The following is a 26,924-nucleotide window of genomic DNA, read 5'->3' as shown; positions in this document are numbered from 1 at the left end:
CTCGGTATCGATCTATTTTACTTTCAAAATCTCGTGAAATTTCATCGTTCTGTTACAAACTCTCGTGATATTTTGCAAATTCTTGTGAGATTTTGTTAGTAAAATAGATCGATACCGCGTCAATATATCAACATATAAAAATATGGCAACATTTCGTGAATTTTCGGGGGATTTCGTAGCATAACGATGACATATAGCAATATTTCATTAGTAAAAGAGATTGATATGGTGTTTTTAAATGGCAATATATCAGCATATGAAGATATTGTGATATTTTAATGTATCAATATTTTCTCCCTCGTCTTTAGAAGTTTTTAAGTCTGTAAAAAAGAAGTTTTTGAGGAAGAAGAAGAAGTAGTATTTTTTTTTTTTTAGACTTTAGAAACTCAGAAACTGATCAAATATCGGGTTAAATATCGGTGGGGTGGCCGATGTCCGATATTCAGTTTTAAGGCCGATACCGATAGGGGGCCGATTATATCGAGCATCCCTAGTTTGGATCATGAAGCAGAGCCTCTCTCTAAGAGTTTGGAAGATGGGACTGGTACCGGGCCAAAGGTTCTGATAAATAACTGGACAACATCCCCTTTGGTTCAAAAGAAAAATGAGAGAAAAGAAGAAGAATCCACATAATCGGGTCGTTTCGAAACGACGAGCAGTAAATCAGTTTCTCCTCCAGTTTTATTTCTTCCCATCAGAACTTTTTTGATAACGACCCGTTTTCTCTGTACAGGTTCAGCCAGGGTTCCTCGGTACCGATGAGGTCGTTGTGTTTTGGTCAGGAATATCGGAACCAACTGCAACAGAAACCACAGCTAAAAATATCAGACCAGGAATTTAATCTGAACCCAAATGATCCTTCAATCAACTCACTGACATCAAGGTTCTGGTTTTCATTTCAACGCTCAGAACTTTCCTTCTTCCTCCTGAAGATAAGGAGCAGAATGTCTGCAGCACGGCCGAGAATGCTCAAAGTTCTGGTTGCTGTAAACATGACACGGATTTATGGTTTGAAAAAAGACTTTAAATATAGCAGCAGCCTGGAGCCGCTTTGTTCTGCAGCTGGACAGAGAAAAGCAGAAGCGGTCCAAACTCTGCTGGGAACCACACCAGGTTCTGGTTAAATCATTAGTCGGCTGCTCTGGAATTTGAAAGAGGCTTAAAATAAAAACAGAACAGACTCGAAACCGAAGGACTGAAGCTGGAGGATGAAGTGCTCACTAACTGCAGGAGGAGTTAGCGTTCATGTCACTAACAAACTGGACTCATAACACAGACGTCCTGTAGAAGAAGGGCCAGAGCCGCCTCCACCTCCTGAGGAGGCTGAGGTCCTTCAGAGTCAGCAGGCCCCTGCTTAAAACCTATGACTCTGTGGCGGCGTCAGCTCTACGCTGTCGTCAGCTGGGCCCCTGGCAGCGCAGAGCGGGACAGAAAGAGACTGAATCAACTACTGAGAAAGGCCGTTTCTGTCCTTGGCTGCACTCTGGACTCAGTGGAGGAAGCAGCTGAGAGGAGGATGCTGTCCAAGCTTACATGCATCATGGAGAACACCTAGGGATGCACCATATTGGGATTTTGGCCGATATCCGATATGCCGATATTTTAAAACTCATGTAGCCGATAACCGATATCGATACCGATGTTAAAGCTGGACAAAAATAAGTAGTCATTGAAAATAGCGGTTTTATTATCCATTTCTGACACTTTGGAAAAATAATATACTCAAATATATTTTCATATGCTGATATCAAATTGATTTTTAAAAACGCGGTATCGATCTATTTTACTTTCAAAATCTCGTGAAATTTCATCGTTCTGTTACAAACTCTCGTGATATTTTGCAAATTCCTGTGAGATTTTGTTAGTAAAATAGATCGATACCGCGTCAATATATCAACATATAAAAATATGGCAAAATTTTTTGATTTTCAGGGGGGTTTCGTAGCATAACGATGACATATAGCAATATTTCATTAGTAAAAGAGATTGATATGGTGTTTTTAAATGGCAATATATCAGCATATGAAGATATTGTGATATTTTAATGCATCAATATTTTTTCCCTCGTCTTTAGAAGTTTTTAAGTCTGTAAAAAAGAAGTTTCTGAGGAAGAAGAAGGAGTAGTATTTTTTTTTTACACTATAGAAACTCAGAAGCTGATCAAATATTGGGTTAAATATCAGTGGGGTGGCCGATGTCCGATATTCAGTTTTAAGGCCGATACCGATAGGGGGCCGATTATATCGAGCATCCCTAAGAACACCTTCCACCCTCTGCACCAGACTGTAGAGGATCTGAGCACATCCTTTAGTCAAAGACTTTTACTCCGTTTGTAAAAAGTGGAGCTACTGCAGGTCATTCATCCCTGCTGCTACCAGCATGGGCGGTTCTAGACAGGGGAAAACGGGGGCCAGGGCCCCTTTAGATCAAGTCCTGGCCCCTGTACTGAAGACATAATACTCAAAGAAATTCTAAAGATGATTTGCGCTAAAACAGACATGGTTACTGATAGATCCTTTGGATCCATTTTATTTTTTTCTTTACAAATTCTGTTTTATTAACTGTTTAAAAGCATAGCATAAGTGGTATTGAGATAGGATCCCAGTTTTTATCTGCTAAATGTTTTTCCCCCCAAAACAAATGTAAAAAAAAACCCCAGCTAATTTGAACAGTTTTTCTTAAATTCTAATTCAGATTTTTATAGAAAACTGTAATTTCTACTTAAATTAAGCAAAAAAAAAAGTTAAATTCCTAAATTCAGAATGTCTATTGACCTATTAAGACATTTAGAATTTTAATGAAACCTAATTGAATAGAAATGTCACTTCATGCAGCTATCTTAATTTATTTGAATCCCTTGCCCTGTTTTTTTATTTCATGCTTTGCTGTGCCCCCATGAAAACACGCTGGGCCCCTCCTGGCCCCCTTGGTACATTTGGTCTAGAACCGCCACTGGCTACCAGACTCTGCAACGCTGCACTACAACAGCAATAACTTGTGCAATTACTATTTAATACCCCATGCATAAACTGGTATAACGATCCTACTATAAAAAAATTAAGCTGTCATAAATGGAGGCACTATATATACTGTATATTAGGGGTGGAACGGTTCACAAAATCCACGGTTCGGTTCGGTATATGTTGATTGTTACCCTGAAACCCCATAAAAATGAATGAAATTAATGAAACAAAAAACTATGAATTGTAATTATTTTTAATGATCCACAGAAACCCTGGATCATATCCGCATGTTTTTCTGCTTTGAATTTAATCATCTGGCGCATGCCCTCTACCATCTCCAAGGGACTCAGAGCGGAGCGGACGGGAGCCACAGCGGAGGCTGTAGGCTTTGCTTTGTGCAGGCGGTCTGGAGCGCAGCGGGGCGGAGCGCTGACGGAGTATGAGGGATTTTGGGCTTAGCATGACATGTTGGTCAAGTTGCTGTTAGCATAAACAAAACATGTTGCACACTGTTGCACTTTTATCCACAACTTTCTTTCCGCCGTCATCGTAGGTCACTCTAAATGCAAAGTGGTCCCATACAGCAGACCTATAAAGTGCTGCTGGCGCGTCTTCCAACTCCTGTTCTTTCCCACTCGCCATACCCACACAATTCTCCACAACAACTGATTTTTTTCTGCTACACCCGGCTACGCTGCTTCGTTTCTTCTTCTTGTTTACTACTGGAGGTTGGCTTTGGTCGCAGTACCGCCACCTTCTGCTCTGGAGTGTAAACGCTTCGCCTATGAGAAAAAGGAGAAGCGCATGAACCGAACCGAGACAGTCGAACCGAACGGTTCGGACGGTTTTCATAAACCGTTCCATCCCTACTGTATATATATATCCCCATACACCTTTTTCTTCCTGTGGCACACCTTTCTTCTTTGACTATTTGAGCTGATCTAGTGAGAAAGTTTCTCTATTGTGAGATCAATAAAGTCAATCAAACAATCAATTTCTGCATTTCCTTTGGTGCTTTGATTATGCCGGAAAGGGGGTGGGGTTATGGGGTTAAGTTATGGCTTATTTTGTTGTAAATGGAAAGACAATGGAAATGGCTTTAAGTATAACTCCAAAGAGACCTGAATATTCCTGATTGATGTAAGGCCAAAGCAAACCAGGAGAGAAAGCAACCAGTTAGAGCTTAAAATAGCAGATTTTAGTGGCTAATGTTGATGTTTTTACTGTTGGGAAATTCGTCTCCTGGTCAGAGAGGGACAGGTACTTGGGAGTGACGGGTCCTTGAGGTGTCCTGAAGCCGTTACTGATTTCTCCGGCTCCATCTACGAGTTTAAAGGTAAACCATGTTGAGAAACTCAGACGTTTACGACGGAGGGAATAATGAGATCTCAGGCTGCTGAAGGAAAGGAGGAATCAGTGAACAAAGGAACCAGGAAAACCGCTGACATCAGGCAGACGATCGCTCTACCTCTCTCTGCTGAGTGACCTCAATGTCTGTCAACAAACAGACCAATCAGCAGCTTGCTGAGGAGGCTGAGGGATGCCATCTTTGTTCTGCTTCTAAAGGAGGAACTGAAAGGTTCAGCTTCTTATCATTTCTGTCTCTTTTCAGCTGAACTTTGACCTCTGACCCTTCATTCTAACTGATCCAGTCAGCAGAACCGGTTCTGGTCCAGAACCTCAGAGGAGCGTTCAGAAGCACTAGAAACAAAACGGGCCTGTTTCCTGCAGCAGCTGTGCTGCAGCTTCCTCCAAAGCAAACAGAATCACAGAGACGGGTCGGATCAGAACCCCTTTGTCTCTCAGCTTCTCCTCCTGCTGCTGCAGCGGTACCAGGCACCAACATGACGCCAGCCGGACTGTAGCAGCTTTATCTGCAATAGTGTGAGGTCAACGACCAGCGTCACCAGAACCGAAAGTGAAAGGGAGTCCGATCGGTCAGAACCTGTTTGCAGCCTCATGGTTCCTGCTGAGCGCCGGTCCAATTAATCCACACTGCAAAAAATCTAAATCTATTCTTAAAATAAATGCGTTTGTTCTTGAATTTAGGCGGTAAAAGAAACATTTTGCCAATGGAACAAGACAATTTACACTTAAAATAAGAAAACACAATTGCTTTGTCTTATTTTAAGAGTAAAAATAATCATTCCATTGGCAAACTATCTCATTTACCTACTCAAATTAAGGGTGAATACACTTAATTTAAGAAATTTTTACTTATTTCTAGATCGTTTTTGCAGTGCAGAACCACTAGAATCAGCACCAGAACAATAAAGCTGCTGGGCTGAAAAGATCCACCTCACAAATGAGGGGTTCTGCACAAGCGAAGACACTGAACGCAGCCTTGATCCGGTTCTCCTTCAGGGTCAGAAGTGAAGTCCTCCATCTGGAGTACTTCTCATCTGGAGAACATCCAGAAAACTGAGAGCTGGAGGACAGCTCCAGGATGTCACCGACCACTGCAGCAACAATCTGCTCCTTTGTTTCCATAAACAGCAGCAGCAGAGAGGGACACAGAGGCGTCCTTCATGTCCTCCTCAGACCTCATTCTAACCCTAAACCTTCCAAACCGGCTTTAAAACCATTTTACCTGCGGAGGAGGAACCTGTTCATCACCCACTTCCTGTTCCCACCTGAACAACACCCGGTTCCCCCTCTGGCCCACCTTCAGCTCCGGCTCTGTGGGAAACAAAAACAGCTTTCAGGCCCATTTTTCTGCATCACAACAAAGGAGGAAAGTCGACACTCTGCCGAAACCAGACACTACGGGCCGAAATCTCCCAGCTAGAAAAAACCTGGAACCCAGATGATGGTTCATGCCTGGATCTGGTCCAAACGGCTGAATCCATCCATGGAGATTATTCATTGACATTAAAATGAGATATCACAGAAAGTTCTGGATGCCTGTCCATTTGGATCATCTACTTTCTAAAGACAGAAGGTGATAAAAAAATAAACAATCACAAAACAATTGGTGAAAATTGAGACCAGGAACCGTGTAGATCCCGGGACAGGAGATGGACTGCTAACCCGTCCATCACAGGACAGACATCAGCGTCATACCTTTGGATCCCGTTAGCAACCTTATCGGGTCGGATGGTTCTGACTAGAACTTAAACCCATTTGGGAAGCGTTCAAACCGTACAATGAATTCCTGCTTCAGGACATGAACCCCCCCCCCTCCTTCTCTGACGGTTTGGTTCCCGCCCTCCATTCAGCAACTGCAAAAACCACAGGAAGGCAGAACCGGTCGGATCACAAAGGAAGGTGCAGTGGTGGTTTCCATGGCGACGGGCTCCCCCACCCACTCGGCTCGGGTTATGCTGCAGCACCGTTTGCCCCCCTGACACTCGGGCGCGTTCGGCGGTCACCGGGTCTCCCCCTGCTGAGACACGGCGGCGTCTGCTCCCTTCCATCATGGCGTGATGTCACCACTTTATGTTTGCTTCATCTGGCAGATGATGTTTATCTGATCTAGTCGGAGACCAAGTTTCCTGTTTCTGAAACCACATGGTTTCAGAACCTCACAATGTGAACATCGACCCACAAAGCACCTGATTCAGACATCGCTTTGCAAACTCATTTCAAACTGGGGCAGGGCAACTAATTGCATTTGCAATATAATCCAAATTTAACAAAACACAATGATCAAATTGCAGAGGCAATTAATTTTAGTTACATTACATTTAACAAGAGTTAGATAAATTAGGTAGTTAAATTTCTCCCTTTAGACTTTACAGACCCCTCATTTGTGAGACTTAAAAATAAAAAAATAAAAAAATAAAATTAAATTGAAATATTGGGTGATTTTCTGCAAAATCCTTCCACCCTTTTTCAAACTGGTCCAGTCACCAGTTCACATCTGTTCACACAGGTTTGACTAAACACTTAAGACTGATTCAAACCAGTTTGAGACCAGAAATCAACCAGCTTACAGATCTTGATTTAAATCTGTTCCATTCACAGTTTTAGGCTTATTTGACAAAGAGACTGATACCGTGTCCAGATCCCGGTACCTGAGTGAAGTTGCCCCCCCCCCCACTTTCTTCAAATCAGACTAAATTGGTGTCAATTAACTCGACTCCATTTGCGCAGGTTTGTTCAGCAATTTTTTTCATTTGTGCCGCTATAATTTTTTTGCAGTTTAAAATTCTATAATCATAGGTTAGCAGCTTATAATTTACATGTAATTCAGAGTTTCATAATAAAAAAATGTTCACTGACCTTTGATGGCTTCTACAAACAATTATTAATATCATTAAAATTATAGCAGAACAAAAAATTTATATATTTTAGAATATGCATTTTTTAATTTTAAATATTTTATATTTAAAATTTATTTAAAAAATTTATATTTTTGTATGGCAAAAATTTTAATTGGTGCTGCTATCATTTTAATGATATTAATAATATTTTGTTGAGGTCATCAAAGGTCAGTTATATTGAAGATGATTAGGGCCACTTTATGGTGGCCATCTACATTAAGATCCAAAATTCTGAGATTAAAGTCAGAAATCTGAGGAAAAAAGTCAGAAATCTGAGAAAAAAAGTCAGAAATCTGAGAAAAAAAGTCAGAAATCTGAGAAAAAAAGTCAGAAATCTGAGGAAAAAAGTCAGAAATCTGAGGAAAAAAGTCAGAAATCTGAGGAAAAAAGTCAGAAATCTGAGAAAAAAAAAGTCAGAAATCTGAGGAAAAAAAGTCAGAAATCTGAGGAAAAAAGTCAGAAATCTGAGAAAAAAAAAGTCAGAAATCTGAGGAAAAAAAGTCAGAAATCTGAGAAAAAAAGTGAGAAATCTGAGAAAAAAGTCAGAAATCTGAGAAAAAAGTCAGAAATCTGAGAAAAAAAAGTCAGAAATCTGAGAAAAAAAAGTCAGAAATCTGAGAAAAAAAAGTCAGAATTCTGAGGAAAAAAAGTCAGAATTCTGAGAAAAAAGTCAGAAATCTGAGAAAAAAAGTCAAAAATCTGAGAAAAAAAGTCAAAATCTGAGAAAAAAAGTCAGAAATCTGAGAAAATCTGAGACCATCCTGATCTCGCGAGCTTTCAAGGTTTCACTCGCAGATCAGTCTGAAGACTCTCCGTTAAAGAAAATTTGGAGCCGTTCACCAAACGAACGTCCAATCAGCGTTGGCTTTGAGGCGGGTTGAGGTGTGACGCAACGAGAAGCGCAACAGTTCAGTCTAAAGAACATGGCGGCTTCAGCCGATGAAACTAGCGTTAGCGTGGCTATCGAGCAAGTTTTATCGGAATTACAGAGTATTTCTTCACTGAAAGAAGAGCAAAACACGGCTCTGGAGGCTTTTCTCAGAGGAAAAGATGTTTTTGCTCTTTTCCCGACTGGTTTCGGAAAGAGTTTGATCTATCAATTGGCTCCTCTTTGTCGTCGCTCTGCTAGTACGTCATATGCTTCGTTGATCTGATTGGTTTATTTGGCCCGTCTATCACCAACATAGGCCAATCAGCTAACCAGTATTTTCACCCCTTCCCAAAATTACTTCAACGGAAGGTTTCCTGATGGATATGCGGAGCAAATCCATCTGGCGGAGTCAGGTTAGATGTTTACACTGATCTTGTGTAAATTACAGTTTCAGGCTGGTTTAGGAGACCGTGTCCAACTTCCGTGTGAGTCATCTTACACCAAATTCTTCCAACGTTTGAAAGATCAGTTCAATGTTTACCGACCGGGTTTCAGAGCTGGATTATGTCCAGATTAAGTTGAAAACTAGCGTTGGACTCGGATCTTGAACCGTTAGCGGATCAGTTCTGACATATTCTTTGGATGACTGATGATCTTATGATTAAAGTCACATTTCGCTAACGTGCGGTGTTGTTGTTTTTTTTTTTTTCTTAGGCCTGCATCTCATAATCAGGCCCAGTCATGTCAACAGACTGAAATAAACACAGATGAAAGCCAAATGTTGATCAGCAGCAGAGAATGAGCCCAAGCCTGCTGTAAATCTATCAGCAGCAGTTTGAAATCCCACAGATGAATCTAATTCTGATGGTTCAGACTCCCTGACCTTCTCTGGAGAAGTCCTGAGCTGAGCTCAGACGCCAGGAAGAGGTTAAAACTCCCGAAACCTGGATTCCCTGAAGGGACATTCCTGCAAACAGGATGAGCAGGTTGTGAGCTGGGAGCGTCTCAGAGCAGGAATCAACAAAGCTGATGGTTGTAACACACATCAGGCATCTGGAATGAAGCCCTGAGACTCCTGCACTGTTCAGGCTTCATAGCTGACCTTTATCCAGAGCTTCAGCAGCTGGAAACCTCGTTTAGGTCGACAGAGAGCAGATGGAGGAGCTGTGGGTCTGAATTATTGACCTCCATAGCCACCGTGCAAAAGTCCATATTTCCATCAGAAGTCCCGCCCATTGTAATCAAATAGTTCATGGGCCCAGTCAGAGATCTATACACTTTAGATTCATGAACTTGGAGAACTTTATAATGACCTTCGGCTCAAAATCATCTATCTGGACCTAAAGATCTGAGAGGAAACCTGAACGTCTACGTTCTGAAGGTTCCAGGTCTGGTTCAAAAGGTGACTGAAAACACAGCTTCACTTTGGTTCTGGAAGACATTTAAGACCCAATTTCTTCAACAAACTCATACGTGAGAAACGTTCTAAAATTCTACGTTCCGAAGTTTCGAAAGAATTTGACCAAAGAGAAAATTTTAAAATATTTCACTTTTCCTACCAGCTGACCAGATTAAACGAGGTCTTGGAGTTCCACAGGGTACGTTCTTAGAGCCACTGGTTTTTGGGGGCGGGGCCTTGATGTAAATCATTTGAACAGCTGCTGTCTAACTGGACCGTGTCAAATACATGAGAGGCATGCAAACAAAAATCAAACTCTACTGAATAAAGACGTTTTCTCCTGAAACGGTTCCAGGCGCTCCATCAATCTCAGTGGAACTTAGAAAAGTCAAACTCTGCTGTCGATCAAAGCATTTTAATAATAATTATTAGAATAATTGAACTTTATTGATCTCACACTGGAGAACTTTTTGCACTTTTGGTAAATAGGGTTTAAAAACAGCCGTAATATCTAATAAAATGCACCAATACTGTCACACAAATAAACTGCACGATACTGGGATTTTGGCCGATATCCGATATGTCGATATTTTAAAACTCATGTAGCCGTTAACCGATATCGATACCGATGTTAAAGCTGGACAAAAATAAGTAGTCATTAAAAATAGCAGTTTTGTTATCCATTTCTGACACTTTGAAAAATAATATACTCAAATATATTTTTATATGCTGATATCAAATTGATTTTTAAAAACGCGGTATCGATCTATTTTACTTTCAAACTCTCGTGAAATTTCACCGTTCTGTTACAAACTCTCGAGATATTTTGCAAATTCTTGTGAGATTTTGTTAGTAAAATAGATCGATACCGCGTCAATATATCAACATATAAAAATATGGCAACATTTCGTGAATTTTCGGGGGATTTCGTAGCATAACGATGACATATAGCAATATTTCATTAGTAAAAGAGATTGATATGGTGTTTTTAAATGTCAATATATCAGCATATGAAGATATTGGGATATTTTAATGTATCAATATTTTTTCCCTCGTCTTTAGAAGTTTTTAAGTCTGTAAAAAAGAAGTTTTTGAGGAAGAAGAAGAAGTAGAATTATTTAATTTTTTTTAGACTTTAGAAACTCAGAAGCTGATCAAATATCGGGTTAAATATCGGTGGGGTGGCCGATGTCCGATATTCAGTTTTAAGGTCGATACCGATAGGGGGCCGATTATATCGTGCATCCCTACTTTAAACTGGTTCCAGCCCAGATCAGCAGAGAGACTTAGGCAAACACTTCAGAGGCGTAGCCAGAAACTTTTCATAAGGGCAGCCAGGCAATAACCAATGTACACTGAGGGGGGGCTGAAGGTAGGCACCAAAACTAGCCTGATAGACCAGACTAAATGTGAGATTAAATGTGGAATTTATTCTGGCCCCGATGACTGAGACATCGGAAGATTGTTGATGAGAACAACCTGTTGTCTTTTAAACCATGGCAGGAAACTATTGTGCTTCCCTAGAAATTCCAGACCGACGGTGCAGAAGCGTACCAGCAAAACTGGTTCGCGAAAAGACCCCAGCGACATTTGATGTGTGCAGATGGAGAGGTACAATCTGCCCTTTAGAGGGAAATAAATGGTAGGGCCACCCCAGGCCCCCCATCTAGCTCAGCCCCTGAAACACTGGAGGAGTCATCGGGGACTACTTTCTGCGGTGGAGGGATCCACATCCTCTCCTGTCTGTTTAACAACAACTGGATCCAGACACATGTTGGTTCTGAGGTCCGTCCAGAACCAGGAGGATCCAGCAGAACATCTGATTTCACACTGAAAGGTTCTGATTGACAGTCAGCAGCAGGACCACCGGGAACCACAGGGAGTCACTGGGAACCACAGGGAGTCACTAGGAACCACTGGGAACCACAGAGAGTCACAAGGAACAACTGGGAACCACAGGGAGTCACTAGGAACAACTGGAAACCTCTGGGAACCACAAGGAGTCACTGGGAACCACAGGGAGTCACTAGGAACCACAGGGAGTCACTAGGAACAACTGGGAACCTCTGGGAACCACAAGGAGTCACTGGGAACCACAGGGAGTCACTAGGAACCACTGGGAACCACAGGGAGTCACTAGGAACAACTGGGAACCACAGGGAGTCACTAGGAACCTCTGGGAACCACGGGGAGTCACTAGGAACCACAGAGAGTCACTAGGAACCACAGGGAACCACTAGGAACCTCTGGGAACCACGGGAGTCACTAGGAACCTCTGGGAGGCACGGGAGTCACTAGGAACCACTGGGAACCTCTGAGAACCACAGGGAGTCACTAGGAACCACAGGGAGTCACTAGGAATCACAGGGAGTCACTAGGAACCACTGGGAACCACAGGGAGTCACTAGGAACCTCTGGGGAACAACCGGGAGTCACTAGGAACCTCTGGGGAACAACCGGGAGTCACTAGGAAGTACTGGGAACCACGGGGAGTCGCTAGAAACCACTGGGAACCTCTGGGGACCAACCGGGAGTCACTGGGAACCTCTAGGAACCACAGGGAGTCACTGGGAACCTCTGGGTTCCTCGTGCAGGCTTCTGTTCACAGGAAAGCTAGAATCAGGTCTCCTCTGAGTTTCTGCTCCAGCTTCCATTTCAGGACAAAGTCCAGCAGAGTCCATTTAACTGGACTTAAGTTCCTGTTTGAGGCGAACTTTCTTCAGATGCCCAGTAACTTACCGGGTCTTCCTGCTCACCATCAACTGATCCTAACCGAACCCAACCGCCCCGCGCGCCTCGTGTTCTCCCGCAGCTGACAGACAGAAGCGGTGCGGTGGCAGCGAGCTGCGGGTTTCTCACCTGTTGTCCTGCGTGGCGGTCTGGGAGGAAGGAAGCGGGTTCTGTGCGGTAAACTCTGCGGTTCGGACTCTCTGACCCGGGATCGAAGCGAACAGCAGCAGCTTCTGTTGAGACTGAAGCAGGAGGCGGACTGGCGGCCAGGAGACTTCTCCGGTGTGCTGCCACCGTGTGGCGCAGAGAGGAACTACAGGAATAAACCTCACAACAGGCTGCACGTCAGGGGCGGAGCTAGATGGTAGGCCAGGGGTGGCCATGACCACCCTTAGCCAATCATTGGCCCCCCTGTGGCAACTCTTACCATTTATTTCTCTCTAATGCAGACAGTGGCAGCAGTAAAACTACAAGTGGAATATTCAGAACATTTAAAATGTTCATATATTAACAATTACTTGACAACAAAAACACTGTGGTTAATTATGCACATCAAAATACTAACATTAAAGATAAGTACAAAATTAATGCTCTTTCCATAACTAGATTTTGTGTTTCATGAGTTAAAGAGAAAATGTGTCTCTGCAAATCATCAGTGAAATCATAAATAATTATTTTAATTAAAAAAACTTGTTAAATAATCAATTTATGTGGATATTAGTATTTGTGAATATCAATTTTATCCAGAATGACTGTTGATAAAAGTAGGTAAGTAAAGACAATGGAAAAGATGTCCGCCCCGGAACTCAAACCTGAAAGGATTTTGTCCACTATACGTTTTATCTAGGAAGCACAGATGTTTAAATATATGCATCTATTTGCTAGCAAAGGCTGTAGGAAAGTATAGTTTGTCCTAATTTAGAAAATATGGATGTTTTGCTTATTTTTATACCTAAAGAAAACATTTCCCAGCACATTATAACTGTTATGTCTTTTGTACTATATACACCGTTTTTATATCGTCTGTTGTGTTTTTATCTTTAAAGGCGTCATCTTTTAACTATATAAGCTACTGGAATCAGAATTTCCCTGAAGGGGGGTGGGGGCAGGGGAGTTACCATTAGGTAATACTAGGCAGTTGCCTAGGGCCCCAAGTTCCTGGGGGCCTCATAAAACTCTGTTTAGATGTATAGTTAATGCAACTATTCTTTATTTGTGCACATTATGTTTTTGATTAAAATCCTTTGGCTAAAATGCCATCAGAACGCTTATAATATTAACTGTGTCTCAGACCATTTTTTTCTATCATCTTTTTGTTGCTGAAAAAGTACGGAAGAGGATTAGGGCCACTGAAAAAAAAAGTTAATTTTTATATTTTATTTCAGTTTAAAATGGGAAAAAAGTCAGAATTCTGACTTTAATGTCAGAATTCTGACTTTAATGTCAGAATTCTGAGGAAAAAAGTCAGAATTCTGACTTTAATGTCAGAATTCTGAGGAAAAAAGTCAGAATTCTGACTTTAATGTCAGAATTCTGACTTTTTCCCCCATACTATACTGAAATAAAAAAAAAAAAAAATCAGTTAACTTTTTTTTTTTCCAGTGGCCCTAATCCTCTTCCATAGTAAAAGACAAGATTTCCCCATTGTGAGACAATAAAGGGATTTTCTATTCTATTTCCACAGATGCAATCTAAGCAGAATAATGGCTTAGAATGGCCTAGTCAAAGTCCAGACCTAAATAGGAGACATGGTGGATGTTTGAGGTCTCCTCTAATTGAGCCTAAAGAAGAAAGTTAAACTGTAAATGTTTAAAACTCCACCAGACCTGCAGCCAGGCTGGTTCTGCTGACATTAGTATCTGCATGCCACACTTTTCAGATAATCCGTCCACATCTAAGGACTGCTTAATGTTCATCTGTCAAAATGAATCAACATGAAATAAATGGAGAAATGTTAAAACAAAAACAAATCAGGATGAAAAGGGAACAACGATCCTCCCTAACATGATTCTAGAAGCGTTAGCTTAACCTTTATTCAGGGGCGGTTCTTAACCGGTGGAGCCAGGGTGTGACAATAAATAAATCATAAATAGGGCAAGAGTGCATTAAGTGAGCTACGGAGCAAAGGTTGCAAAACTTAATGCTGTCATTTCTAAATAATTTTTAAAGTAAATTTTCTTGGCAGAATATTAAATCGGACCAAAGGGACAAATCAGGTAAATCATCAAAAATTGACTTAGTGTTACACCAAAGAAAATTATCTAAAAAAGTAAAACCTTTCTAAAAGTGAGACGATCTGCTAAAGGAATAAAGAAGATGGAGTCTTATTTTAAACACAAGTCATCTTATTCTGTCTGAAAATTATCTTACAGCCTTAAATCAAAAGAAAATTTAAGAATAAAATGACCTTAAACGGCCTGTACTTATAAAGCGCTTTGGTAAAGTCAGAGGATTCGACCAAAGCGCTTTACTCTACCGTCTTTCACTCACATTGATGGTGGCGAGCTGCATGGAGCCACCGTTGCCCTGGGCTCACTGAAAAAAAGCCAGACTGCTGTGCGCTGGCCCCCCCGGGCCCTCTGACCACCAACAGTAGGTAATGTGGGTGAAGTGTCTCACCCAAGGACATGAAACAAAGTTGGACCCGGGTCTTGAACTAGCAACCTCCTACATCCGATGCCACTGTCACCCTTATATTGAAATTTCTGCTGTGTGCTTCCCGTACTGGGACAACATCCAGTTCTAGAGGTACTGACCCCGTTGGCCCCCCTCTGAAACTGCCCATGCTTTTATTATACGCATCTAGTTTCATTTAAAACAATTTCATGCTCTGAATCGTTGTTCATCCCTCTTAGATTAAGCAGCATCGTATCAGCAGCTGAAATAAACCAGACAAGTCTGTTTTTATTTTCCTACAAAGATTCTTTCATTCCCGTAGTTTTCCTGACCCGATGAAGGGGAATCTGCGCTGGCTGGGATGACGTCAGGGTCAGTCTGTAGAGCACAAAGCCTCCGCTCTGACCTCGTGGCACTGACGGCACCAGGATGGGTGACATCATGACCTCAGACTCTTTAAAAACACACCAAGAACAGCTGATCCAGTCCTGTGTTCTGCAGATCTTAAACAGATCCGGATTATTTTCATTCAGAGGATCTTTCAGCAGGTTTTGGGCCCAGCTTGATGGGTCCCAGTAATCTGGTTCCTGGGACTTTTACAGCTCAGTGTTCTTTTGGTGCAAACATTAAAAGCAGATTTGGACCAGTTTCCTTGTTCTGCATCTAAAGAGAAAATTAGTTCAAAAAACAGACCAGAACATAAAGTATTAAACTTAATGTGAAAGGAGAGAAAGGTGCTGCCCCCTTTGGGATAACAGGAGTATTACATAATTTGTCTTGAATTATCTGATCCCCATAAACATGGCTGTCCAGCTCCTCCAGGTTTTTTGTCATTTCTCTGCTCAAACACCTTCTAAGGTGCATCAGGTTTCCTTCTCAGCAGATGTTTCTGCCAATCCCAGTTAAGATTGCTTTAACCATTTCTGTGGAAAATCTTTGGGAAGAACCATCAGGAAGCGTCCGATTCATGGCTGCTCTGGTCCTCATTTCAACCAAAATGTGAAGCTTGCACGTCTTGAAAAGCACCAGAGGGTTGTTGCATCAGGTAGTCGCAGAGCAGCGAGTGAAGTTGTGCAAAAACTGACCTGAACTGCTGATAAGACTCATCACCCACATCACCACTCTTCCACTACCTTGTCAAACACTGGATGGGGTCACAGAGATCTCAGAAGGTCAGGTCAGCTCAAACATCCTCCAGGAACAGACAGGGTTCCTACAGCATAAGGCAAGTTAAATTCAAGACTTTTTAATGCTACTTGAAATAAAAATTTAAGACCAAATTCACAAGAAACACCTGCTTGCGACAACTTAACCCAAAGGTTTATTTGAACATAAACCACTGCACTCATGTCTCAAATTTTGAAAAGCTTCCCATACAGGAAGAAAGCTAAAAACACACAAACGACAGATATAGTTTAACAATTATTTAACTGAATTCACAACAAAACAAATCAGTTTTAAAGCCCCAACATAACCAGTGCTAAGTCTTTTTTGCAGCTATTTTTCTTTGTATGGTTTTCTTAGTATGTTTGATTTGGTGATAAGTGGAGGCGTTGCAGAGACAAGGGTGGAACTAAACTGAGAAATAATTAATTCCCATCGTTCTGAGCTTGAATGACTTCTTGCACAAAATCCACTGAGCCTCATGTATGTTCCCTGGTTTTAGCCATGGAGAAAACTCTTGGCTGGAGACAATTTTGGTTACATTTACACTTGCTCGTATTTTCCAGACAAAAAGTTAATGGCGCATCTCCCAAATGTCCCGGCTGCAACAAAGCTTTATTGGTTCCTATATCAGGGGAAAAAAAAAAAAAAAAAAAAAAGAAAATTTTAACGTTTTATTTAGATTACAAAAATAAAATCGTAATAAAATAATCCTATTTATGATGTTTTAAAAATTAAGCCCTACGAAAGACTGATTTCAGACATTTTAATACCAATTAAGGCCTTAGTTTTATCGATCAGCAGGTAGAGCCATACTGGTAACCTGACTCCGCCAGATGGATTTGCTCCGCATATCCATCTGGAAACCTTCGGTTGAAGTAATTTTGGGAAGGGGCGAAAATACTGGTTAGCTGATTGGCCTATGTTGGTGATAGACGGGCCAAATAAACCAATCAGATCAACGAAGCATATGACGTACTAACAGAGCGACGACGAAGAGGAGCCAATTGATAGACCAAACTCTTTCCGAAACCAGTCGGGAAAAGAGCAAAAACATCTTTTCCTCTGAGAAAAGCCTCCAGAGCCGTGTTTTGCTCTTCTTTCAGTGAAGAAATACTCTGTAATTCCGATAAAGCTTGCTCGATAGCCACGCTAACGCTAGTTTCATCGGCTGAAGCCACCATGTTCTTTAGACTGAACTGTCGCGCTTCTTGTTGCGTCACACCTCAACCCGCCTCAAAGCCAACACTGATTGGACGTTCGTTTGGCGAACGGCTCCAAATTTTCTTCAGCAGAGAGTCTGCAGACTGATTAGCGAGTGAAACCTTGAAAGCTCGCGAGATCAGGATGGTCTCACGAGGCTACCATACTGGACCTTTGTTACGACATGTTCTGTTAGGTTTGGATTCAGGAAGTGTGGGACAGTGAGCCAGGAAACCTTCTAGGAAATTTAAACTTTATTAAAAAACAGCAAAGATTCACAATTCCCCGCAGTTTCTGCTGAACTGCTTAAAAACACAACAAAACCAACAGAACCAGTAGAGCAGCGGGTCGGTCCAGTTCAGAGAACCCATCCAGTAAAGTGCAAGTGAAAAAGTCTCTTTAAAAAAATAAAATAAAACAGGTCTCAGGAGGCTTTGATGAGAGGAGCCGCCATCTTCTGGATGATGGAGGAGCTCAGCTGAGGAAGGAGGCTGATCTTCATCAGTTTGCTGCTGCAGTATTTCTTCTTTACGGCCTGCAGGAAGAGACACAGTTATGCTCCGTCCACACGGCAGCGACAGGCAGGCAGGCTGGACGGCTCACAGACTCACCTGGAACTTGGTCCTCCCCTCGTTCACCATCACCACGTTCTTGGCCAGGTGCTGCATGATGGGCTTCAGGTGAGCCTCGTCGTAGGTGGAGTAGTGCTGCTGCGTGGCCGACTGAGGAAGAGAAGCTTTTAGAAAACAGACAGCAGCAACAGAGGGTGGGACAAAAGGGCGACTCACCCAGGGCAGCCCGCCCAGCAGCTGCTGGGAGAGACACAAGGAGGCAGCGGCGATCTCAGAAGGCCGGTAGTGGACTAGCTCGTAGTCCAGGAGGGTCAGCTCCATCAGGTACTTGGCCAGAGTGTGTTTCTCTATGTCAGCCTGAGACAAAGACAACCAGTCAGCTCTGATGGGAATGAGGAACATTCCTGAAACCCAGAGAACACGGAAGGAACCAAGGGATGGACCAGGCGTTCCCCACAGCATCGCCAACTTACGCTGGCCACCTTGGAGGCCCGCCGGAGGAAGTGCAGTGGCAGCGGCCGTCCCAGCTGGAAGTTCAGCCTCCTCAGGACCAGCTGCTCCATCTCCAGGATCTGAGGCTTGCTGAAGGCGCCGTCTGTGATGTAGGCGAAGTCTCCTACTTCCGGAGAGTACATCTCTTCGTACTTACAGGCCACCAGCATGGCCGTGACCCCGACCAGCTGCAGCTTCCTCCGGGACACCGGCTGGACCTGCGGCGCAGCGGCAGAGGGTTATATCGGCGGCGCACGCACAGAGAGGAGAAGGTTCTGGTCCGGCTCACCTGCAGGAAGCGGTCCAGGACGGCCACGGTGAGGTACAGGGTCTCCTGCAGCAGCTGGAAGCGGGAGTGAACCTGGACCATCCAGTCGACTAGGATCCCCCTCATCTGCGGCGTGATCTCCAAGCCCTTCATGTAGTCCGGGCGTATGGCCTGCTGCACCTGATGAGACACGGCGAGGTCAGAGAGGAGTCGGCGGCGGCCGGGAAGCAGCAGGAAGGAGGTTACCTCCAGGAGGTGCAGGTACGCGTAGATATCTTTGACGTATTTAGAGCAGAGCTGAGGCTTGTCTGCGTCCTGCTCGTCCACATCCTGCACCGCCAGCAGCGTCTCAGAGAACGCTCTGCACAGCTCCTGCTCCTCCTTCATGGACACGTCGGCCGACTCCTCTGGAAGAGCAGTGAGCGGATCGACAGCAGCCGGAACCTGGACCACACCCCCACAGTCCTGGACTGGTTTAGGTTTCTGGGAGCTGGAGGGTTTGGAGGCCTTCTTTGATGCTGCCCTCCTCTGTGAAAACATGAGCCGTTAGACTGGAACTGGATTCCCTGGAAGAACCCAAACCAGCAGCAGCGTTTTCATCTGGATTCCTTCATCCGAGCAACAGAATAAAACATTCACTCATCCTCTGCGCCTTAGGGAGGTCTGAAGAAAAGAGTTTAGTCCGAGGGTCCTACAGAATCAGATCTTCAGTGAACATCTCGCTCAGTTGTACCTTCATTTGATCCAAATCCTGTAGGGGCCAGAAGCAAACAGCCCACCCTCAAACCTGGCCCCTTATTACAGAGAAATGTTCCACTATAAGCCTCCGAGAGATAAGATGTGACGAAAACTGAAGCATAGCGACGGTTAAATGCAAATCCCTCTATTGTCCCACAATGGAGAAATTCAATTAAGTTCAGTTCATTTCTATAGTGCCAATTAACTCATGTCATCTCATGGGTCTTTACAGTTCAACCAGTCAGATTGATTCAAAGTTTTCTATCTAAGGAAAACCAGTTGATTGCATCGACTCAAATGCAATCCCTCTAAGCATGCTTGTAGTGACAGTGGAGAGGAAAAACTCCCTTTTAACAGGAAGAAACCTCCAGCAGAACCAGGCTCAGGCCCCGTCCACACGAAGTCAAACCAAACACGAAACGCTAATATTTTCCAGAACGTTTGTCGTAAAGACGGAGACGTAAAATAAATGTGATAGTCCACACAAATGCATGAAAACGCTGCAAAATGTATGCCAGGCCTGTAAGTGGCGCTGTGGTGCCAAAGCAAAAATAGGCGACGAAATGTTGGGCATGCGCACTAATATTTATACATGGTTGCCCTGCGGGTCCATTTTCGTGGTTCAGTCAAATTCAGGTGCTGAACTATGTCGTCGATATTGCTCTGTTCTTCCTGGAGATATTCCAGAAGAAGAAGAAGATTCTGTTGTAAGCCCGACAGCACGGTGAGTAGCATTAGCAGCAACCATTCAACACAGTACGGCGCCATTGTTGTTGTGATACTGTGTCGCGCATGCGTGTTTAGAGGCGACGCTATGATGCATGCGTGTAAAAATGCGGTTAGAGCTTAAAGATGGAAACGCGAAAACGGCGTTTCAAAATCTTCCCACTCTGAAGGCTTAATAAAAAAAAAGATAGTTTACAGACCCCCGAAACGCCGGCTTCGTGTGGATGAGAGGCTGGTTTGGTGAAAAATGTGTGCCTTTAGGCCAGGGTTTGACTTCGTGTGGACGGGGCCTCAGTGTGAGCGGCCATCTGCTGAGGCCGACTGGGGTTCAAGGAGTCAGAAGCAGAGATACAAAAAGCAGCTGTAAAAGGCGGCCCCCGTCCAGGAAACACACAGCCAGGCAGACGAGCTCCGAGCCAGCTCCCATGTCAGAGGAGGAAGAGAGCACATCCAGTTAGTCACAGTCAGAGAAACAGGACTACACTGGAAAACAGCGTTGATGGCAGCAGCACAGCTGATTCACTCTGCATTTAACCCATCCCCTTGGGGAGCAGTGGGCTGCCATTAAGCGGCCCCCGGGGAGCAGTGGGGGGTTAAGGGTTTTGCTCAGGAAGCCAGAGTGCAGGCTCAACCGGATACTTCCAACCATCTCAGAGCACAACCACACTGCTCTAACCACTAGGCCAACACTCCCCACAGAAGGGTCAACATTAAATCAATTAACCACTGAATAATCCATTTAGACATTTAACACAATTTCAATTATTACATGTGCAATAAATATACCTTTTAAATAACATTAATTTATTGTATTTTTGATAAACATAATTTCACAATCCATTTATTCAATGGGTCCATCCAGCATTATAATTGTGAACTTGTTCAAACCGTCATCCATCCATATTCAAATTACATTAAAAAAAGCAACTTATAGAATACTATCAGTTAATATAACAATAGAAAGCATCAAATTCAAACATGTAAAACGCTAGAGGAGATCCTTCCTACAGGAAGCAGTATTAATTCAGTTTCTCTTTTGGATCAATAAAGTATTTTTAAACTGAAATAAGTGGAATATTTAACCTCTTAAAACCCACTGAATTTGAAGTGACCCTTGCCGGTTTTGCATACCCAAATGGAAAAGCAAATAACTGAGGAACTGTAAGCACAAGTCACATGTATGGTGCATCATTTGAATCCGAACACCCTCTAGTTTCTGAAAAAAAAAAAAAAAAAAAAAAATATTGGGTGAGTAAAACACAGCCGAAGCTGCAGCAGTTCAAACATGACTCAAAGTTGTTTGTTTTTTTTATTCTCAAAAATTTCAGACCTCTAGCTACAACAGTTCCAGAGCTGTGGGACTTTTGAACTTTTGGCGTCTCCTAATCTCTCCAAATGCTTTTACTCAACTATTTACGGAAGAGGATTAGGGCCACTGAAAAAAAAAAAGATTTTTAGATTTTATTTCAGTTTAACATGGGGGAAAAAATTCTGACTTTTCTCAGAATTCTGAGAAGAAAAAAAAAAAAAGTCAGAATTAACTTGACTTTTCCCCCCATACTAAACTGAAATAAAATTAAAAAAAATATCATTTAACTTTTTTTTTCTCCTCACTGGCCCTAATCCTCTTCCGTAGCTATTTGACCCATAGAATAACACTGAAATATTTTGAGGAAAACAAAACATTTATGAAGCAATTATTATCCCACTATTTTTCAGAATAAGTGTATATAACAAAATGTAACATTTATAAACCTAAAATAAGAAAAGTCTATAAAAATAGTTAAACTGCTGCTTTTCACACTAAACTAAGCCCCAGTGCCTTTTCTGTGTTATAGTTTGGCGGGGTTTTTTTCCAGCCTTAGGCAATGCAATAAAACAAAATCAGCGTCCCAACTTTAAAAAATGGTGGGTTTTGAGAGGTTAATGCGGTATTGAATAGTTTCATGAGAAACGTTCCATTTGTCCCCTCTGAGCCTCCATAGAAGCGGCCTTCACTGCTCTGTCTGCGTGCTTTGAACCCAGAACCAGCCCTCAGACCCGGTGCTCCAGCTGTTACCTTCATGTTGGCCTCAGCTGCGGGGAAGTTGGTCATCTCTCCCAGAGCAGCTCTCCTCGGAGCCGCTGCGTAGCTTTTTCCCTTCTTCAGAGTCTCCTCTGCGGCCTGCAGCGGCTGCAACACACCGAGAAACGTTGGACAACGTTGACACAGAGAGATGAGGACAGGGACAGATGGGCTGGAGACTCACCGCAGCTCGAACCTCCATGGTGGACATGAATAGAAGAAATCAGGCGGAAAAAACTCTGGAAAAACAATCTGAGAGCGTCTGTAGCTAAAACTGCAGGAGAACTCAGTTCATGGAGAGACAGACTGGCTGCGTTCAAATAGCGCTGCGGACAATCTGATTGGCTACAGCTGAGGCAGGAAGGCCGCTGATTGGCTGACAATCAGAAGACTGAGGTCACATGACAGGCGTCCCTGTGAAACCAAAACAATTCATGAAATCACCAAGATGGCTGCCGGTGAGACATTCATGGAAGCTCGGAGATTCAACAGAAGTTTTTGTTTTTGAGAAGCTGACATATTTGTTATGATTCGGGAATGCTAGAAATTACATTTTAATAATCTGAAGTCTTTTTTATTGATACTCAGGAGTTACTAAAGATTTATTTGTATCGACTTTAAACAAAATATTCCTTCAAATGAAACACTAGTTATTAGTAGTATTTCAAATGAATCGTAATTAAAAGTATTCAGATTAAATGAGCTACAATGATTTTATTGAGATTAGAATTAAATTGTTTAAAAAAAATTGTAAAAAGTCAATTTTATAATAAAACGGGAGGACGAAATATCAGAGCTGAGCTATCTCTATAGTTATGCTGCTATAGGGTTAGACTTCTGGAGGACATAGGGACCCCTTTTTCATCATTCTGCTTTATTATATCTCTATTATCCTACTCTGCAGAATCAATCTCTAACATTATGCTCTCTCTGCTTTTTCTCATAGTAGCTTCATCTGGTCTGTTCCTGTTTGGCTGTGACTCCATCCTGGAGAGAAATATCAGCTGTGCTGCTTCCATCAACACCTTTGTTTATAGATGTTGGAGATTTCCCTGCTTTTCAGTGTAGTCCTGTTTCTCTGACTGTGACTAACTGGATGTGCTCTCTTCGTCCTCTGAAATGGGAGCTGGCTCAGAGCTCGTCTGCCTGGCTGTGTGTTTCCTTTTACAGCTGCTTTCTGTATCTCTGCTTCTGTCTCCTTGAACCCCAGTCGGCCTCAGCAGATGGCCGCTCTCACTAAGTCTTGTTCTGCTGGAGGTTTCTTCCTGTTAAAAGGGAGTTTTTCCTCTCCAGTGTCGCTACAAGCATGCTTAATGTGAGGGATTACTGAAGAGTCAACGAGTCGATGCAATCAGCTGGTTTTCCTTAGATAGAAAACTTTGAATCAATTTGACTGGATGATCTGGTGAACTGGAAAGTGCCTTCAGATGACGTGTTGTGAATTGGTGCTATAGAAATAAACTGAATTGAATGTTATGCTGTAAGGAAATGTCATCGTTAACTAGTTTTAATTGCCATCCTGTTGAATCAGGAAATCTAATTATTTTTTACAGTCAGGTTGAAATGTTGACTTTATGTTTAAGAAATGCTCAGAGACCCCGCTGCTTCAGGAGGTCACAGGGTCAGTCAGCAAGTTTAGAGGCTCCGTACAAAGAAACTGTTAATGACGTTTTAACCTTTCCTCTTTTAGGTTTGGTCACCTTAGCCAGACTAAGGAAACATGGAGGGAAAACCACACAAAAGAAAAGCTAAGAGAACAAGGAAGGCAGTAAGGGACTTAGCAGACAGCTGTGACCCTCTGAGCTCAGGAAGATGATATAAAGTCCCTCTGCAAACTAAAAGCATCTAAAGTCCTTCTTTGGTTCATTAACCATCTTAGCCAAATGAAGCAATGAGATCCAGGAGAACCGTGTTTTTCTCTGGATGTTCAAACTGCTGCTGACATTAGGAGTGAATGGATGTATTTTATTCTGTGCTGAAGGAAAATGTTCACCTTGGTGAACAATAGAGTTTTATCTCATCTTAAAGCACGTACAGTCATTCCTTTCAACACAAAGAAAACATCAGTATAAATGAATATGGATCAAAGTCGTTTTAAACAGACGTTAACTGAATGCACATTCATCTCTTTTTGCTTTCCTGCAAATACAGAATCGCAAAATGGAGATAAAATAATTAAATTGTGATGAAATAAACTCAATGTTTAGCAGTGAGTGGACCAACATGGACAGCTGACCCCACACCGAGCTGAGCTGCCTTCATCATTCCTTCCATCCTAGGGTGACCAGACGTCCTCTTTTTACCTGACAGGTCCTACTTTTCAGACCTAAGAAAATGTCCGGGGGGAATTTCAAAATCGTCCACGATTTTAGTTGTTTATCTTGCGCTCATGAAGCAAACTCTGGACCTTGTTCAGAATCCAGATGACCTCCACAACAGAGTCCTCCTCCTCTTCATCTCTTGAATGCGGATCTGAAATGCTGACATCAGTGAATGCGTTTGCCACAGGTAAATCTCACTGAACCCATCTTCAAAAAACATCTTGATCTGCACTGGTGGCCTGTCCTGGGTCAAAAAGAATGCTTTATTTCCTTTTTTTTAAATTAAAAATATCTTCAAAATAAATGAAGGGTTCATTTCAGACACAGAAAACGTTAAGCTGTTTTTCAATAATTTAATTAAAGGTAAATAAACCTCCAGATCGGGAAAGAGAAAGCTGGCCTAAATGAGGAAATGTGTCCAACTAACCTTCCAGGGAAAGACGTGAGGAACGATCATGGAACAGCGTAGAATCTACTGAGGAAATGCAGGTCATCAGCTTCTCATCCAAAAGGACCCAGAATGATGAAACCTTTGGAGGATTCTCAGCAACAGTTAAGCACGGTGGGGGCAGTATGATGAAAACAAGAACATGGGGCTGCCTTTGGTTTTACGGTTTCTATTGATAGGTCCAGCAACACCGATGCGTCGGTGCATGCATGGAGCCCATAGAGCAAAACACCATCAGTGCGTGTTGTTTAAAGAAAGTCATGTAACCGATACAGTTTTTTCAAATCGACTGACTCACTAAACTGTGTTTAAAAACGCATCTGTCAACAGGATGCATCTGCTAAAAAAAAATAAAAATATTTTGCGGCTTATCATTAAAATTATCTAGAATTTTGGAGCAGCCTAAAAGAAATAGGAACATTTTCGCCGTTGCGTCATTTTAATTTTCTGGCTGTCATCCTGTTCCTCTCAGTTATCACTCAACTCATCTGAATTAAAGTTCATTTCAAATGAAGTCTTAGTTTATTTACTGATTTCTACGGAAGAGGATTAGGGCCACTGAAAAAAAAAAAAGTTAAGTGATTTTTAAATTTTATTTTAACATGGGAAAAAAGTCAGATTTTTTTCTCAGAATTCTGACTTTAATCTCAGAATTTTGACTTTTTTTCTCAGAATTTTGATTTTTTTTTTCTCAGAATTGATACTTTAATCTCAGAATTGATACTTTAATCTCAGAATTCTGACTTTTTTTCCTCAGAATTGATACTTTAGTCTCAGAATTCTGACTTTTTTCTCAGAATTCTGACTTTAATCTCAGAATTCTGACTTTTTTTCTCAGAATTTTGACTTTTTTCCCTCAGAATTTTGAATTTTTTTCCTCAGAATTGATACTTTAATCTCAGAATTGATACTTTAATCTCAGAATTTTGACTTTAATCTCAGAATTTTGACTTTAATCTCAGAATTTTGACTTTTTTCCCTCAGAATTAATTTTTTAATCTCAGAATTGATACTTTAATCTCAGAATTCTGACTTTAATCTCAGAATTCTGACTTTTTTTTCTCAGAATTGATACTTTAATCTCAGAATTCTGACTTTAATCTCAGAATTTTGACTTTAATCTCAGAATTTTGACTTTTTTTTCTCAGAATTGATACTTTAATCTCAGAATTTTTACTTTAATTTCAGAATTTTGACTTTTTTTCCTTAGAATTGATACTTTAGTCTCAGAGTTCTGACTTTAATCTCAGAATTCTGACTTTTTTCTCAGAATTTTGACTTTAATCTCAGAATTTTGACTTTAATCTCAGAATTCTGACTTTAATCTCAGAATTTTGACTTTTTTCCCCCTCAGAATTGATACTTTAATCTCAGAATTCTGACTTTAATCTCAGAATTCTGACTTTAATCTCAGAATTTTGACTTTTTTCCCCCTCAGAATTGATACTTTAATCTCAGAATTCTGACTTTAATCTCAGAATTCTGACTTTAATCTCAGAATTCTGACTTTAATCTCAGAATTTTGACTTTTTTTTCTCAGAATTGATACTTTAATCTCAGAATTTTGACTTTAATTTCAGAATTTTGACTTTTTTCTCAGAATTGTGGATCTTAATGTAGATGGGCACCATGAAGGAAGAGATGTGGGAGTACTCAGCTTCACTGACAAAGATGTGAGTTGTTTGAGGTGGCCAGTGACACATTGGGTGGAAATTTAAGGAAGTAGGCAACTTTTTATGTGCCTGAGGGGTCCCCTCATTAATGGAGGAGCAGAAGGTCATTAAAACAAGAGAGCTAGTCTGTAAAACAGGCATGGCTATGTCACTCATCTGAATTAAAGTTCATTTCAAATGAAGTCTTAGTTTATTTACTGATTTCTACGGAAGAGGATTAGGGCCACTGAAAAAAAAAAAAAGTTAAGTGATTTTTAAATTTTATTTTAACATGGGAAAAAAGTCAGATTTTTTTCTCAGAATTCTGACTTTAATCTCAGAATTTTGACTTTTTTTCTCAGAATTTTGATTTTTTTTTTCTCAGAATTGATACTTTAATCTCAGAATTGATACTTTAATCTCAGAATTCT

General features: G+C 41.8%; 2 protein-coding genes across 2 annotated transcripts in view; both read right to left on the bottom strand.

Annotated features, from left to right (window-relative positions):
- Positions 1-12,515, bottom strand: part of LOC119779041 (CD82 antigen-like) — a 35,398-nt gene extending 22,883 nt beyond the window's left edge. The window contains exon 1 of the mRNA XM_038278538.1: positions 12,358-12,515. The gene's annotated coding sequence lies outside the window, so the exon portion shown is untranslated. The remainder of the gene's footprint in view (positions 1-12,357) is intronic.
- Positions 12,516-17,443: 4,928 nt separating this feature from the next.
- On the bottom strand, positions 17,444-22,481 carry LOC119779042 (G2/mitotic-specific cyclin-B2-like). Its single transcript, XM_038278539.1, has 8 exons — positions 22,257-22,481; positions 22,067-22,180; positions 18,790-19,071; positions 18,565-18,723; positions 18,257-18,493; positions 18,000-18,140; positions 17,823-17,933; positions 17,444-17,746 (listed from the first exon to the last, which is right to left on the bottom strand). Exons 1-8 carry the CDS (start codon positions 22,281-22,283, stop codon positions 17,636-17,638), a joined length of 1,182 nt encoding a protein of 393 aa, XP_038134467.1. The 5' UTR covers positions 22,284-22,481; the 3' UTR covers positions 17,444-17,635.
- Positions 22,482-26,924: the final 4,443 nt, after the last annotated feature.

Source organism: Cyprinodon tularosa, unplaced genomic scaffold (genome assembly GCF_016077235.1).
Source record: "Cyprinodon tularosa strain WSP-4 unplaced genomic scaffold, ASM1607723v1 ctg1416, whole genome shotgun sequence".
Classification (NCBI taxonomy): Eukaryota; Metazoa; Chordata; class Actinopteri; order Cyprinodontiformes; family Cyprinodontidae; genus Cyprinodon; species Cyprinodon tularosa.
This window is presented reverse-complemented; position numbering and strand designations above follow the sequence as displayed.

Coding starts and splice junctions, on each gene's coding strand:
- LOC119779042 (XM_038278539.1), bottom strand. CDS start 22,283: ATGTCCACCATGGAGGTTCGAGCTGCG. Junction 19,072..22,066: donor CAGCTGAGGCCAACATGAAG/GTAACAGCTGGA, acceptor ATGTTTTCACAG/AGGAGGGCAGCATCAAAGAA. Junction 18,141..18,256: donor GGGCCTCCAAGGTGGCCAGC/GTAAGTTGGCGA, acceptor TCTTTGTCTCAG/GCTGACATAGAGAAACACAC.